The 14,742-nt window shown below is 41.6% G+C and overlaps 1 protein-coding gene across 5 annotated transcripts in view; it reads left to right on the forward strand.

Annotated features, from left to right (window-relative positions):
* Nucleotides 1–14,742, forward strand: part of SCAF8 (SR-related CTD associated factor 8) — a 204,500-nt gene that overhangs the window by 57,148 nt on the left and 132,610 nt on the right. For all 5 annotated transcript variants that reach the window (XR_012902730.2, XM_075924488.2, XM_075924487.2 and 2 more), the window contains exons 10-16: nucleotides 945–1,076; nucleotides 1,215–1,327; nucleotides 2,295–2,488; nucleotides 7,542–7,642; nucleotides 8,303–8,416; nucleotides 10,236–10,392; nucleotides 12,538–12,668. Coding sequence is in view for 4 of the 5 variants with exons in the window: in XM_075924488.2 (XP_075780603.2) it covers nucleotides 945–1,076; nucleotides 1,215–1,327; nucleotides 2,295–2,488; nucleotides 7,542–7,642; nucleotides 8,303–8,416; nucleotides 10,236–10,392; nucleotides 12,538–12,668 (942 nt within the window). In the remaining variant the exon portion in view is untranslated. The remainder of the gene's footprint in view (nucleotides 1–944; nucleotides 1,077–1,214; nucleotides 1,328–2,294; nucleotides 2,489–7,541; nucleotides 7,643–8,302; nucleotides 8,417–10,235; nucleotides 10,393–12,537; nucleotides 12,669–14,742) is intronic.

Genomic DNA, 14,742 nt, shown 5'->3' on the forward strand with positions numbered 1-14,742 from the left:
AATTCAGTTAAAGGCTATCTAAGGGGTGATTTTTTTCCCAAACAAAATAAGTATTTCATCTAGGAAACTGATTGTTCAAACCCTCTAGCTTGTACATCCTGTGTTTGCAAGAATCATTGTAAGCATTTACTTTAACAAGCTTAAGCACTAATGTGAAAATCCAGTAAGTTTGTTGTGTTAATTTTCCTTTAATAGTTAACAATTTTGTAGTTTACATTCTAAAATTAGTGTGATTTGCACATTTTTCAGATGAAGTTGCAGTGATAGATTTCTTTTTTGTAATTAACATCCAGGCTTAAAACTAAACATTTTCATAATTTGTCTTGTCTTGTTTTATCTCATACTGGTCCAAGAGGTTAGAATTAAATAATTTTTAAACTAGTTTTACATCATAACAAAATAATCAGTCATGAAATTGTTTTTTTATGGAATTGACTACAATAAGCTGTTACCAATGACTTGTGTACTAACAGAATATTTATATATTTAAAAATAATATGACTATTTTGATACATGCTTTTTTCTATTATACAAGATTACTGAGTTTACGTATTTGGTCGTTTTGTTTAGTTCTAATTAACCAGAATTGTGAAAAAACAATCTTCTTCATAAACGTTATCTTAACTCATAGCTTGATAATAGTAATTTTGATGGGAACTGAAAACATGTTGGCTGTGTTAAACACTGTTTGTGTACTGGAGTATACAGAGTGTAATGAAGGTAAATAAACTTTAACTCAGAGTTCTCTTAGCAGGTTTGCACATTAACTTTATTTGCATTTACAAAAAATGAAGTGGTTAAAAAAAATCCCAGACACTTGCAAATAAATTGTTTAAAAAAATATTCCAACAGTCATGTTTGTATGTCCTACATCGTATCATACTTTGACATAATGAACAATTTGGTCTCCAAATTTTTTTTAATGTAATATTTGTCATGTGCAGGCAAGCCCTGAGGAAAATCAAGAAGGAAATTTTGGGTCCGAGCACTCTGCATCACCATCACAAGGGAGTAGTCAACAGCAGTTTTTAGAAGTGGAAACAAACCTAGATGATTCAATGGATATTCAACAACAGGTGAAATTTACCATTTCTCATTAAATTACTGAGGTTTGAGAGGAAAAAATTAACTTTAGAAATTATGTTGTCTCTCTTTGTATACCACTGTATGTTTTGTATATTTTTGCTTTTATTTCTCATTTATTTCATAATTAGGACATGGATATAGATGAAGGGCAAGATGTAGTCGAAGAAGAGATTTTTGAACAAGAAGAAAAGAAATCAGCTGTTCGCTCAAGATCAAGAACACACTCAAGATCTCGGTCAAGGTTTCATAATCAACTTATTATTCAAGTATAATCAACTCTGTTCTAAAATACAGAGACTGTGTTATGTTTGTTTTGTTTGTGAATTTTTGGCTTCCAACATGGTTGCGTATTACATTGGAAATGAATTAAATAGTCTATATTTAAACTGGGGATGTGAATGACTAGTTAACTATCCGATAAACAAAGGCTTATTGGATAATCAACAGGCTAGTCCAATAGTTGCTTCCACTGCCCCCTTGCTGTCTCCGTGAGAGAGAGGCAGCAAAGCAGGGGAGAGAGCAGGCAGTGCTTGAAAGCAGCAGCGCTGCATGGAGCCCGGGGCCAGCTGGAGTGTCCCCCAGTGTCTATGCGGCATTTCAAAGCAGCAGCATCACGTGAATCCTGGGATCAGCTGGGGACTCCCCCTGCTGACCTTGGGCTCCATGCGGCGCTGCCTCTTTGAAATACCGTCAGTGCACAAGGGCAGGCCCATGCTGGCCCCATGCTCCCCGCAGTGCTTTGGCCTTAGGGCTGTTGCTCCACTTCAAAGGTGGAGGCACCCTATTGATTAATCGAAATGTAACATCCCTAATCTAAACAGGATTAAGCTGTATAGTTAATTGACTTTTTGGCAAGGCAACTAATTTTTTTTAGATGTGGATTCCTTAAATTTCTAAATAATACAAATACGTAGCTAAAATGTTGACTTTGGGAAGGGCTTTTCTTCTGTAATCCTTATTTTTCTGCTGTTACTTTACATTTCTTTCTTGAAGTCAGACTAATGCCCTTTTTAGCTTCCACACTAAGAGCAGGACATATCTTTCCGCTATACAGTAGGAAAAATCATTTGCATATTATTTTATTAAGCATTTAAACAAACACTAAAGAAAGTCTATATTACTATGCTGAGTGTTGATTTTTAATAAAAATAAAAATGAACATATCTCCCCTGTCCTCTGTTCAAGGTATTAAAATTAATGTTTTGTAGGTCACCAAGAAAACGGAGGTCTAGGTCACGGTCTGGTTCCCGAAAACGTAAACATAGGAAACGTTCACGCTCAAGGTCAAGAGAAAGAAAGAGAAAGTCATCGCGGTCATACTCCAGTGAAAGACGAGCTAGAGAAAGGGAAAAAGAACGCCAAAAAAAGGGATTGCCTCCTATTCGATCTAAAACATTAAGTGGTAAGTAACAGTTACTTTATGTTTCGATATCTTAGTATTAGAGAGAGAGAGAGAGCGATTAGCCCTTTACACTTCGCTGTAAGGAAATGTACCATTTTGACTAATTTTAGTTTAGTAACTGTAGTCTCAAAAGACAATCATTTCATCGTGAAGAAAGTGGGATTCAGTTCCTTCAAAGATTTTACTATTGTAAAAATAATGGGCAGTGGCATCTGTCGCATGAACATTGTTACATCATAGATTCCGTTTAATGTCGAATTTTATATTTGCATTGGAAATATATATAGATTGCCTGGAAAATGATGTGTCAGTTCAGGGGGCAGGGTAGAGTTTGCGATGCTGATTTGAGTTCATTTTATCAATAGGTTCCTGAGAACTATTTCCTCTTCCATCCTATTCTCAAATTACCAGTTTCTAAAATAACAGCATTTTATTATACTTTTTGTGTGTATATAGGATTAAATGGGGGTATATAGAGCAGGATCTACAAGAAAATTACATCAGTTGGGAGTCATTGTTTTTGTGTGACCAGCATCAAGATTGGTATCCAAAACCCAGTTAATTCAAAGTTGTTCATCTTTTGTTCTGGTTCTTTGGAGTGCTATTTGAGACAGCTGTGATCCCTGCAGAAAACACTAGTACTCTGGAGATAGAGAATGAAAAGGAGGGTGGAGAGAGTCTTCCCCATAAAATAGCCTTTAGCCGAGAAGAATGTGTATTGAAGTAGGTGCCAGAAGCCATGAATTCAGATGTCTTTGTCCAGTTAGGATTGTGGCTATTCTGCTGGTACATAATCTGCAACAGATTTCTAGTTAACAGTATGTTTATACTTCACAATCTCAGCTGTGGTTATAGCTATGGATGTATAACCCAGCAGAACTTTTTCTATTCCTGGCTCTATCACAAACTAGTGCCTCTTAAAGTATGTCTGTACTGTCAGATGGAGCAACAGGCAGCAATCAGTCCAGCAGAGGTTACTTATATAGTCTTGATGAGAGATCATTCTCATGTCAGCTTTGGTATTCCACCAGAATGAGAAGCGTGAGGGCAGTTGATGGGAGAGCATCTCCTGTCAACACACCACAGTGAAGATACTGTGGTAAGTAGATCTAAGTACATCAACTTCAGCTACATTATTCTTGTAGCTGAAGTTCTCTAACTTAAGTTGATCTCCCACTTTAACAGGGGTGGGCACAAGACAACGTCCGTGGGCCAGATCTGGCCCACCAAGCCATTTGATCTGGCCCACAGCCACTTCCCCACCCCCAGGCTGCTTCCCCTTTGAGGTTCGAAATGGATGGTGATTCCCTCTAGGCGCCATATGCCCCTTGTAGGACGGGGTGGGAGGCAAGAACTTCACGCACTTCCCCATCCCCAGGCCAATCAGGCTCTGTGGGCAGTGGAGCATGTGAAGTTGCCAGGCCCTGCCCCTTCTGGGGCAGCCCATGACCACTTCCGAAATTTGTGCAATGGCCCCCCTTAAAAAATTATTGCCCACCTCTGCACTACAGTGTAGACCGGCCCTCTGAGAAGTAGATTTACTATAGCAGTGGAAAGAGCTCTTCAGTCACTATATTAAGTGTAAAACTACAGCTATGTCACTGTCAGGAAATGTGATGGATGGAAGGAGTGCTGCACTTTTCTAAACATACCACTATTCAATAACTGAAGCAGAGGTGGAGAACCTCAAGCCCAGAGGCTGGATGCAGTTCACGGATTGCCAGTATTGGGGAGCTTGTGCTGGCACTCCAGCCCCTTTGCTACCCTACTGTAGGGCTGGAGCACACAAAATCTACAAATCTACTAGGCTGGGCTCGTCTAGGCTCATGTGTGAGGGGAATGTGGGAAATGTCTTTCTCCTTCTCAATTAGGGACCACGTCTGTGAGGTTTTTTTTTTTTTTTTTTTTTGCTTCTCGCTTGCGTGCAGCCCCTGACTGATTTTTCTGTGGGTCAGTACACCCTGACCCAAAAAGATTCCCTACCCCTGAACTAAAGGATTGAATTCAGAGAATCCCTGAAAAAAATCCAGGAAATGTTGGCATGGAGCCAGGAGAGCCAATAGGAAGAAGGTGCCAAGATTTAAATTGAAAAAAATGGGTTGCCTGTTCAGTCCCCTTTGTGTGTGAGGAGCAACAGAGGCTGTGAGAGGGATGAAATGAGCTTGGGACAGGCAATGTTTATTTAGAGGCAGTCAGGCTAATTTATTTGTTTTAAGTTTAGTTAAATTCCTCTGTGCTGAGTCCATGTTGTGGCCTCACCTCTCCCCGTAACTAAAGCTGAGTCCCAGGGAAGCAATTCTCTGTGCTTTTTTTCAAGCTCTTTTGTGGTAAAAGAGTTTGAGGTATCCCTCTAGAACCGTGGTCACCAACCCGTCGATCGCAATCAACTGGTCGCTCCGGGGGGCTCAACCAGTTGATCACGAGGCATTTGGGCCCACTCTCCATTTCCCCTCCTCTCCCCCCCCCCCCCCAGAAGAAAACTTCGCTGACGCTACCTCCAGTGACAATGGAGGTAGCTCTGGCTTCCTGCAAGGTGCACTGTGCGCCATGCCCGGGGTTTCAGGAATTGCGCAAGCTGCTTTCCCCTCACCCCAAACAGCCGGCGCATTTCCTGAAACACCAGGTCTGTGGCACGCCAGCGACTTTCTTCTCTTGCTGCCTTACTGCACGGGGTAGAGAGCAGGGGAGTAGGAGTTCCAGGACCGCGTCAGCTCTAACTGCTCAGGAAGCATGTGGCTGCCATGGGGAGCGGAGGAACAGACTTCCTGAGCAGTTGGAGCTGGCTCAGTCCTGGGACTCCTACTCTTCTCCTCTCTCCTCCCCCTTCCTCCCCCCCCCGCGGTGCAGGAAGGCACTAGGCTAGGAGGAAGGAAGTCGCTGGCGTGTGACAGACTTGGCTGTTCAGGAAACACGCCAGCTGTTTGGGGAGCGGTGATTCCTGAGACCCGGACCGGGCGTGCAGCTGCAGGATCCCAAGGTACTGGCCCCCGCTGTCCTCTCCCCATGTCCAGACCCCCTCACGAGTACCCTGCCCCAGCACCCTGCCCGCACCAGCACAATTGGGGCCACATTAATGAGGCTTGGAGGGGTTGTTTTTTTGCATCTTGCTTGTGTGGCCCCAGCTGACTTTACTGTGGGTCAGTGACCCCTGACTCAAAACAGGTTCCCTGCCCCTCTCATAAATAAAGACAAAGCTGAAACCTTTTGTGTTGGACATTATATTTTATTCAAAAATGAAGCCTGGCCAGCAAGCCCCCAATTGGGGCCAAGCACTCCTCTGTCCACAGCATCATAACACTCCTGCACACACTCACCCAGACCCCAAATCTGACCCTGTCATACACTGGAACCCCCTGTCCTGAGCCTTTCTCATCCCCAAACTCCTGCACCTCCACATCCTCAGTCTTCTGCCACAACACTCCTTTACCATCCACACACCTCAAATCTGTGTCCTTAGCCCATCATACTCCCAACCACCCTGCCCTGAGCCCCTCACACACTGAACCCAAACTCCTGCACCCTTACATCCACAAGCCTGTGGCTTGCTGAGGACCCCAACCCTAATCCTAACCCCATCCCTTCCCAGTCTGGAGCCCCCTCCCTGAGCCAGCATCTACTTCTCCTCTTGCATCCACAGCCCCTGTGCAGTCTTTGTTTGAGTAAAGATGCTAATTATCTTACCCATTACAAAGATAGCTTCCCCAATTATCACCTCTAATATCATTAGCTCACAGACATTTTACCCCTCCCCCCCCCCGCCATCCGCCTTCTGTTCTGAAATTTGATTTGTCCTTTTCATATGTGTTCATTTTTTTAAATTGTATCCTTTGGTATATATGGTTGTGACAATTTTCTTCCACTATTTGATCTGAGGAAGTGGGTCTGGCCCATGAAAGCTCATCACCTAATAAACCATCTTGTTAGTCTTTAAAGTGTTTTTTGTTTCAGCTACACCAGACTAACACGGCTACATTTCTATCACTATTCTACTGTATTCTATGGCTGAATTTAAGTACATCACAGTAACCATTAAATGTTTTTAAATTTAACACTACTGCAATACAGCAGGGCTCCAAGTAAAGTAAAATTTCTATCCCTCTTTTTAAGGAACAAGATGTTCTTGTAAAACAAAATTCATTTTTCAACTTTTAGAATAGTTGTGCTCTTCAGAATCAATTCCCCTGGGCTGCTTGATTTCTATCTGAGAAATGTGGTTTAAAAAAACTAGCAGTTTGAAGTTCAATTTTTTGTTCACAAATAATTTTGATAGTCTTCATTTTAATACCTGCAAATTGATATGCCATTAACGCTCATTAAGATAGATACAGATATGTAATATAAAATGATGAAGATAGTCATCAAAGCATTATCCAAATACAACTTTCACAAGAAGGTTAATATCAAAATGAGTATCAGACATGAGTTAGCTTTCAGGTGAATGACTTTTGGACTTTTGATACGAAAAATCTTTCTGTGCAGTTTTACGTTCAGAAGAGGAAGGAAGCTGACCTAATGATCACTCTTTAAATACCAGTTCCTATAATGCTCCTTAACTTTTATTTTTTCATGTATTGTATTCATCTGTTTTGTAAATTGTTCTGTAAGTTTTTAGATTTACATGCGAGATTGCATGCTCAGTAGAAAAGTTGCTTGTTAAAACTACTTGTTTCTTTAATTGGTGCATTAGCTGATGATATATCTTGTGTTTTTATTTCCTGATCTCTTATGATGCGTTTTTTTTTTTAGTTATAAAGATCAAGAACCTTTTACCAAGGCTAGTTTATCTGAATGGAATGTTGTATTTTTATTAGAGCCATGGGCAGGGAGTCAAGATTTCTTGCTTTATCATTAATTCATTTTATCATTTCCATCAAGTCTTAATCCTTGTGCCTCTAATTACTTAAGCTCTGTTCCCCGCACAAAATATTTATAATTCTTGCCTCAGATTGGTTGTTTAGATGTAATTTTTTTTCAACATATTCAACTTATTAGATGAAGAATACAATGTAGTACAAAGTATTGTCATTTTTTAATTCAATGTGTCTTTTGACAGTTTGCAGTACTACTCTTTGGGTTGGTCAAGTAGACAAGAAGGCCACACAGCAAGATTTAACTAATTTGTTCGAAGAATTTGGACAAATAGAATCTATTAATGTAAGTGAGCACAGTGTCCTTCATTTTGAAATTCTGTCTGTCTGCATATTACTAATTTTTAGGAAAGTTATTCCGTATGATATATTTGCCAAATCCATACTAATATGTACTTAATATTAGGAAAACATGACAAACATGAAGCATGTTGCATTTAGGGAAATATAAGATGTGTGAAGTGAAGGGGGAAAAAGTTTTCTTGTAGCTTATTATTATAGGCCAAATTTGTCAAATATGAGTGTCTATGGTTAGATTTCTAAATTCCATTTAACACTCTGAATTGTGATAGGGACAGGCCACATGACTACAGAAGAGTGGTAGAAGGAAAGTATAATAGTCCCAGATTCAATTAGTCCCTTTTCCTGGGATAAACTAACAAAAGGGCTAATCCAAACCAAGCAGAAACTTGCCAGAATCAGTTAGGACAGACAGGGGACTCTGGGGTCAATGGCTGGTGCTGGGGCTGGGCTTTTGGTGGACTAGTAATATTTTATTTGCATATTCATCATTTGCATAATGAATACGCACATATGCAAATAAAGTGTTCCCAGTACACAAAAAGTTTGTGAATGGGTTTGCCAGTCCCGGTATCAAAAAAGTTGAGAACTACTGGTCTAAACAACAGTTAATTGCTATAATAATGAGATGTTTTTTTTTTCACAGATGATTCCTCCAAGAGGTTGTGCATATGTCTGCATGGTTCATAGACAAGATGCATATCGTGCTCTTCAGAAACTTAGTTCTGGATCCTACAAAATTGGATCTAAAATTATTAAGGTAAGCCATGTTTTGTTCAGTAACATAGTCTAACTTAAATATAGCAGAAATCTTTATATCATTTAACCATGTACTTTAAAAAAATACTGGTTTTTTTCTATATTATGAGTCTGATTAAGGTATGCAAAATAGAGCATGAGAAGGAGGCAAAATAACTTCTGTTAGTATTAAGTAGAGTAGGAAATTTTCTTATAAAATGTGTATTTGGGTAGGAAGTGAGACAGACCTTAAAATGGTAACCTGCTGTTTAAGGAATACTTTGGAAGTTTGAACACACAAAGGACTGGGAGTCAGGACACCTGGATTCTATTCCTGACTATGCAGAGTACTTAAACGCTAGCTTAATTTCAGGTTTATATGTACAGGCAGTCCCCGGGTTACGTACAAGATAGGGACTGTAGGTTTGTTCTTAAGTTGAATCTGTTTGTAAGTCGGAACTGGCATCCAGATTCAGCCGCTGCTGAAACTGATCAGTTTCAACAGCGGCTGAATCTGGACACCAGTTTTGACTTACATACAGATTCAACTTAAGAACCCCAGGCGTCCCCAAGTCAGCTGCTGCTGAAACTGATCAGCAGCTGATTCCAGGAAGCCCGGGGCAGAGCAACTCTGCCTCTGGCTTCCTGTAGTCAGCCGCTGGTCAGTCTCAGCAGCGGCTAACTTGGGGACGCCTGGGGCAGAGCAGCTCGGGTGCTGCTGGGTTGGTCCAGTAGCGCGGCCGCTCCTCGGCGCTACTGGACCAACCCAGCAGCACCCCAGCTGCTCTGCCCCAGGCGTCCTGATTCAGCCACTGCTGAAACTGATCAGCAGCGGCTGAATCAGGACTCCTGGGGCAGAGCAGCTGGGTGCTGCCGGGTTGGTCCAGTAGTGCCAAGGAGCGGTGCTGCGGGACCAACCGGCAGCGCCCCACCTGCTCTACCACAGGCCCCGGGCTAGCTGCGCCCCCCCCCCCCCCCCCCCCAGCAGACCAGGGAGACGCCGAGCAAAGCAGCGGAGGACCCGGGGCCGGACCCGCGGCTGCTTCCAGATCAGCTGGAAGCGCCGCGGATCCGGCCGGGTCCTACGCGGCTTTGCTCAGCGTCTCCCTGGCCTGCAGAGCAAAGCTGATCTGGAAGCACTGCGGGTCCGGCCTGGGTCCTCCGCGGCTTTGCTCAGCGTCTCCCTGGTCTGCAGACCAGGGAGACGCTGAGCAAAGCCGCGGAGGACCCGGCCGGACCCACGGCCCTTCCAGCTGATCTGGAAGCGGCCGCGGGTCTGGCCCCGGGTCCTCCACCGCTTTGCTCCCTGTCTCCCTGGTCTGCTGGCTCCCCCAGCAGACCAGGGAGACGGGGAGTAGCTTTTCTCGCCCCGGAGGAGGCGGGTGGCGGGACCAGGCGTCCCGCCGCTCCAGTCCTCCGGGGCGAGAAAATTCCCGTTCGTAACTGCGGATCCGACATAAGTCGGATCCGCGAAACTCGGGGACTGCCTGTAGTCTCATTGATTTTAGTGAGGACTGTATGTTAGAAGTTAAACATGTGCTTTTACTAATTTACTCCAATACCCTTTGGTAAGTCTTTTTAGCTCTATGCCTCCATTTTTCCATTTGTAAATTAGAGATATTTAGCACACTTCTTAAAGTTCTTTTGGGTCTTTGGTTACAAAGGTCTTCCAAGCAGCCACTGCTGCTAGATGTTGAGAGCACGCCCTATTGCTTGGTACATATACAAGTGAAGCATCAGTTCATGTACAGTGGAGCACAGTCTTGCACTGATTGGAAGGTGAAGTGGATAACTCAAGTGTTTTAATTCAGCTACATCATCTAATTTAATTTTATTTTCAGATTGCTTGGGCTTTAAATAAAGGTGTGAAAACAGAGTACAAGCAGTTTTGGGATGTGGATCTTGGAGTTTCGTATATACCTTGGGAAAAAGTGAAATTGGATGATTTAGATGGCTTTGCTGAAGGAGGCATGATTGACCAGGAGACTGTAAATACAGGTATGAATAATTAAAAATATTTATTTTCTTTATTCCTTAAATTCATTTTCAGTAAATGTGTATTTATGGTGTACATGTTCTTTTTTGCATTTGTTGTAGAGTAGGGATGTAAGCAACTAGTGTAATGCTTGTAGTTGAGCAGGAATTTGACTGGTCACTCTCCCCCCCCCTTCCTGCCCCCCCTCCCGGCGCTGCCTCTGTGAGAGAGGCAGAAAGAGGGGGCAGCACGAGCTGGTGCTGGGGAGGAGATGGTTAAAAGCCTGTGTCCCGCTCTCCCAGCACTGTCTCAATGGGAGGCAGGGAGCAGCAGGGGAAATGACATGAGCGGGGATTGAAACAGTCCCACTCACGATGGTCCGGTCCGTGCTGCTCCTTTCCCTTGGAAATATACAAGAGCCACCTGTGGCTTTTGTACATTTCAAAGGAAGAAGCACAGGATGGAACCTGCACCAGTGGGAATTGCTTTAGTTCCCACTGCCTCTATCCCTTTGAAATGTACAGGAGCTGCCTATACTTCAAAGGGAGAGAGGCAGCAGGAATCCACTGTGTCTCACCCGCTGCTCTTGTACATTTCTAAAAGAGAGACACAGTGAGATGGCGAGCGCTCTCCTTATTGACTAATCGAGTAGTCGATGGAAATTCCTTTGACTACTCCATTAGCTGATTAATCGAAATTTAACATCCTTAGTTCAGAGGGCACTGAGCTCTTAAATCCAGTAATTTGGATTTCTTCTGTCTTGCATTTGAGTCAACATCTGACAGTAACACTGCAGGTCAGCTTAATACTATGCCAACATTCAGACCATTGGAGTTAAGCATGACAATAAATATTAATATTTTTAAAAGTGGCTTTTGATTTTCTACATTGTTACTAAGTACATATGCAAATATTAGTGCTTGTAAAATCTGAGACATGATTGACACATCAGGCCTAAAGATGTAAAAGTAAAATGATGGAAGAGACTGATCTGGATATCCTTTATTGTTAAATACTTTCTGTTGAGACTATCGGTGATATTTGATCCTTTTTTCCACTGGTTTATAATCTGTTTTGTATCACAGGGCTTATCTACACAGTTCAACAGTTCAGGGTGCTCTGGCTGGGGTTGCCCCAGCCCAACAGCGGCAGGTGGAGAGGCATCTTCAGTCCAGCTGGGCAGGAATACCTCCCCCAACCCTCGCCTGGCCCCTTCTTTAATCAGTTAACCAGCTAAACATCTGGGTTAACTGGTTAAACATCTCAGTTAAACAATTAAATGGGATTTTACATCCCTAGTTAAGATTGTGGGGGTGTGAACTGCACACTTCTCCTATATGTGCACACTGCAGGAGCTAACTAAAGAGGCCTTGTTATGTAAATTAACTAAGAGTTCATATTATGTGAAGTTAGGTACCTTTTAGTTCACACCTGTGCCATCCCCATATGTAAACTGCAAATTCACCCCCCCCCCCCGAGTCCAAATTGTGGGGCCTTGTAGACATTGCTTTAGATACTGTTAAGGAATGTTTGAGTGTATAAATATTGGTTTTACTAACTGTGGCAGCAAAATTAAATTTGAATCTATACTGAAAATTAATTCCAACACCTTGTGTTTAGAATGCCAACTTCGTTTTTCCTTGGGATATTGGAGGCAGATTTTTTGTTGTTGTTAATCACACTATTTGACCATGTGTCAGATTAGTCACTCAGTAATATAGACATGTTGTAAAATATGCATGACAGTACATAAGGGGCTGCTACATTCTTTATATGTCATGAATCATTTATAAAGTGACAATCAACTTAAATTTCTTGAACATTTTAAAACAAATCAGTTTCTGATGGAGCTACATTTAATTGTATACCTGGAATTTTTTGTTCATTCTCCATTCACTTAAAAAAAGTTACAGGATGTTTGTGTTCTGCTTCTGATGGTCGAGGGTCTTTCTGCCAAGAGACTGATTCTGTGTGTCTATATCTATATAATTTTTACGTATTTCATTTTTCACCCACCAGATACTTTTAGTTACAGTAGGCTTCATTGTTGCTTGTCACTTTCTAACCAACATATGATTTTTTTTTTAAGTTGATTGTGGGGTTTTTAATGTGGAAATGAAAACAAACTAAACTCACTTTTCACAAAATACCTTTTTTATTTTATTTAGAGTGGGAAACTGTGAGGAGTGCAGAGGCTGTTAAAGAGAATATCCAAACTACTCAGAGTGCAACTGTTGATAAGAATACGGCCGTTACCACACAGACAGAAGCATATACTCAACCTGTAACTATGCTGCAGGTCAGTTTTGAGCCCGGTTTGGGGGTCCCCCTCCCACTTTTTTTTGTCATTGATGCAAGATTTCTAACTTAACATTCTAAGTTAACATAGCCAATTGTGAGAGTTGAGCTTTTGGCATTAGTATTTTTTAATGTTAAAGTAGTTCTTTTGGGCTTCAGAATGAAGATCAGTTTTTTTAGTCTATTTCCATAACTTTCCAAACAGTTTAAAAAAAACTATTCTCCATGCCTTCAGTAGTGTTTTTTTTTTTTTAAACCAAATCCTGAGACGTTGCTCTTTTTTATTGGAATGAGGATCTTCTGTATGCGTTCATCCTAACTCCCTTGATACCCAAGGTGCTCTGCAAGATAAGAAAAACCTATTCAGGGGAAATGAAGAGTGTTCTGTGATGTAACAGGAAGCAGTGTATTTGTGACATACATGCCCAAAAATGGATGATATTCAAGCAGATGTGATTTAAACATCTTACACCTAAACCCTCTCCATTGCCATTTGTACTAGATACATTTTATAGCTAAAATTGACAAGATTATCTTTAAACTCATAAAAGTGCATTTGACAGTTATGATATTACATCATATGGTAAGGGGTTTTCCATCTTTGCTTATCCAACCACAAGGCAGCTGGCATGGGACATCAGCTTGGTCCTCAGATGTCATATGAGGCCTCCCTTTGAATACTTGTTCCTTTCCATATCTATTACTAAAACTGTATTTCTAGTAGCCATCACCTCCACTAAAACAGTGAGTGGGGTAGAGTTGTTCTCATGGCATACTTTAGTCTTCTTTAAGACTAAGGTCACCCTGCGACAGCATTCCAAGTTTCTGCAAAGGTATCTTTGGAATTCCACATAAATCAGCCTATATACCTTTCAGTTTTCTTCCCTAAACCACACTGGGATAAAGGATAATATGACATTATATACTTGTGAGCTCATTAGGGCGTTAGTATTTTTCTTAATAACTAGGTCCTTTAAGAAATCGCCCAGATTATTTTTCTTCAGTCCGGACAGGGATGTAAGAATTTAGTCATTTAAATGGGTAATCAATAAGCTCATGTTTATCAGTTACCAAAACGGCTACCTGGAAATGGCTATATTAGAGGCAGCAGTATGGGGCGGCAGGTGGGAGCAGGGTGGCAGGCAAAAGCCCATGTGTGCCAGGAGCTGGCTGCCCCTGCATGTAACCACTGAAATATTCAGCAGTTACATTCTTATTCGGTTACATGCATTTTAACATCCCTAGTGGGGACAGAACTAAGGGATCTCCAATTTCCACACACAAATTAATGTTCAGCCTCCCTGTAGCATATTGACTATGAGATCTGTCTCTATTTTAGTAGGCTTTAAGAATGTTCCCATCATGCAAATATATAGAGTCATGATTTGACAGTCCATTCATAAATTTTCTGAACACGCTGTCATTCATGCTTTAACTTCATGCCATATTTGATTCTACTGTTTTATCTTTGATCTTAGAATTGTTTCCTTCTGTAAAAGATATTACTTGATAGTCACCTGTAGTGGAGTACCTAAAGAGACACTACTCACAGAAAACAAGATTACTTTCTCTGTGCAGGAACTGTGTGGTTCTTCAACATATCCACTCTTCTCTTAATCTGCTTGAGAGTTCTTCACAGAATTCTCTGCTGTAGTGAAGGAACTGAGGGTGGTTTGCACATTCAGTTCTATGTAGCCTCTGTGCAGGGTATGAGGCTGTGGGGAACTCATGAGTGGGCCAAATGGACAGTGCAACCTAAAGTCTCTGATCTGAGGCACCTTGGGCGCAAGCGCACCTTAAGTGGAACACCAACAGGGAAACATATCTAGAAGAACCACAGTAATTGCACAGGGTGAGTAACCTTTTTTTAGCCTACTAAATCATGATATTTTTGAAGCATTGTCAAGTTATCAATATTTCCACTGAAATATTTAAATACTTCAATTTTTAAATGGAAGGTGACGGAATTATAAAAGAAAAACAAAGTAGGTTTTCAATTGTTAAAAAACAGTGTTAGGGGAAAAAAAAGAAATTCCTTTGAAATCCTTCTCTGCTCAACTTACCTTTCCTTTTTC

This window comes from Pelodiscus sinensis, chromosome 3, assembly GCF_052426305.1.
Source record: "Pelodiscus sinensis isolate ZL-2025 chromosome 3, ASM5242630v1, whole genome shotgun sequence".
Taxonomy (NCBI): Eukaryota; Metazoa; Chordata; order Testudines; family Trionychidae; genus Pelodiscus; species Pelodiscus sinensis.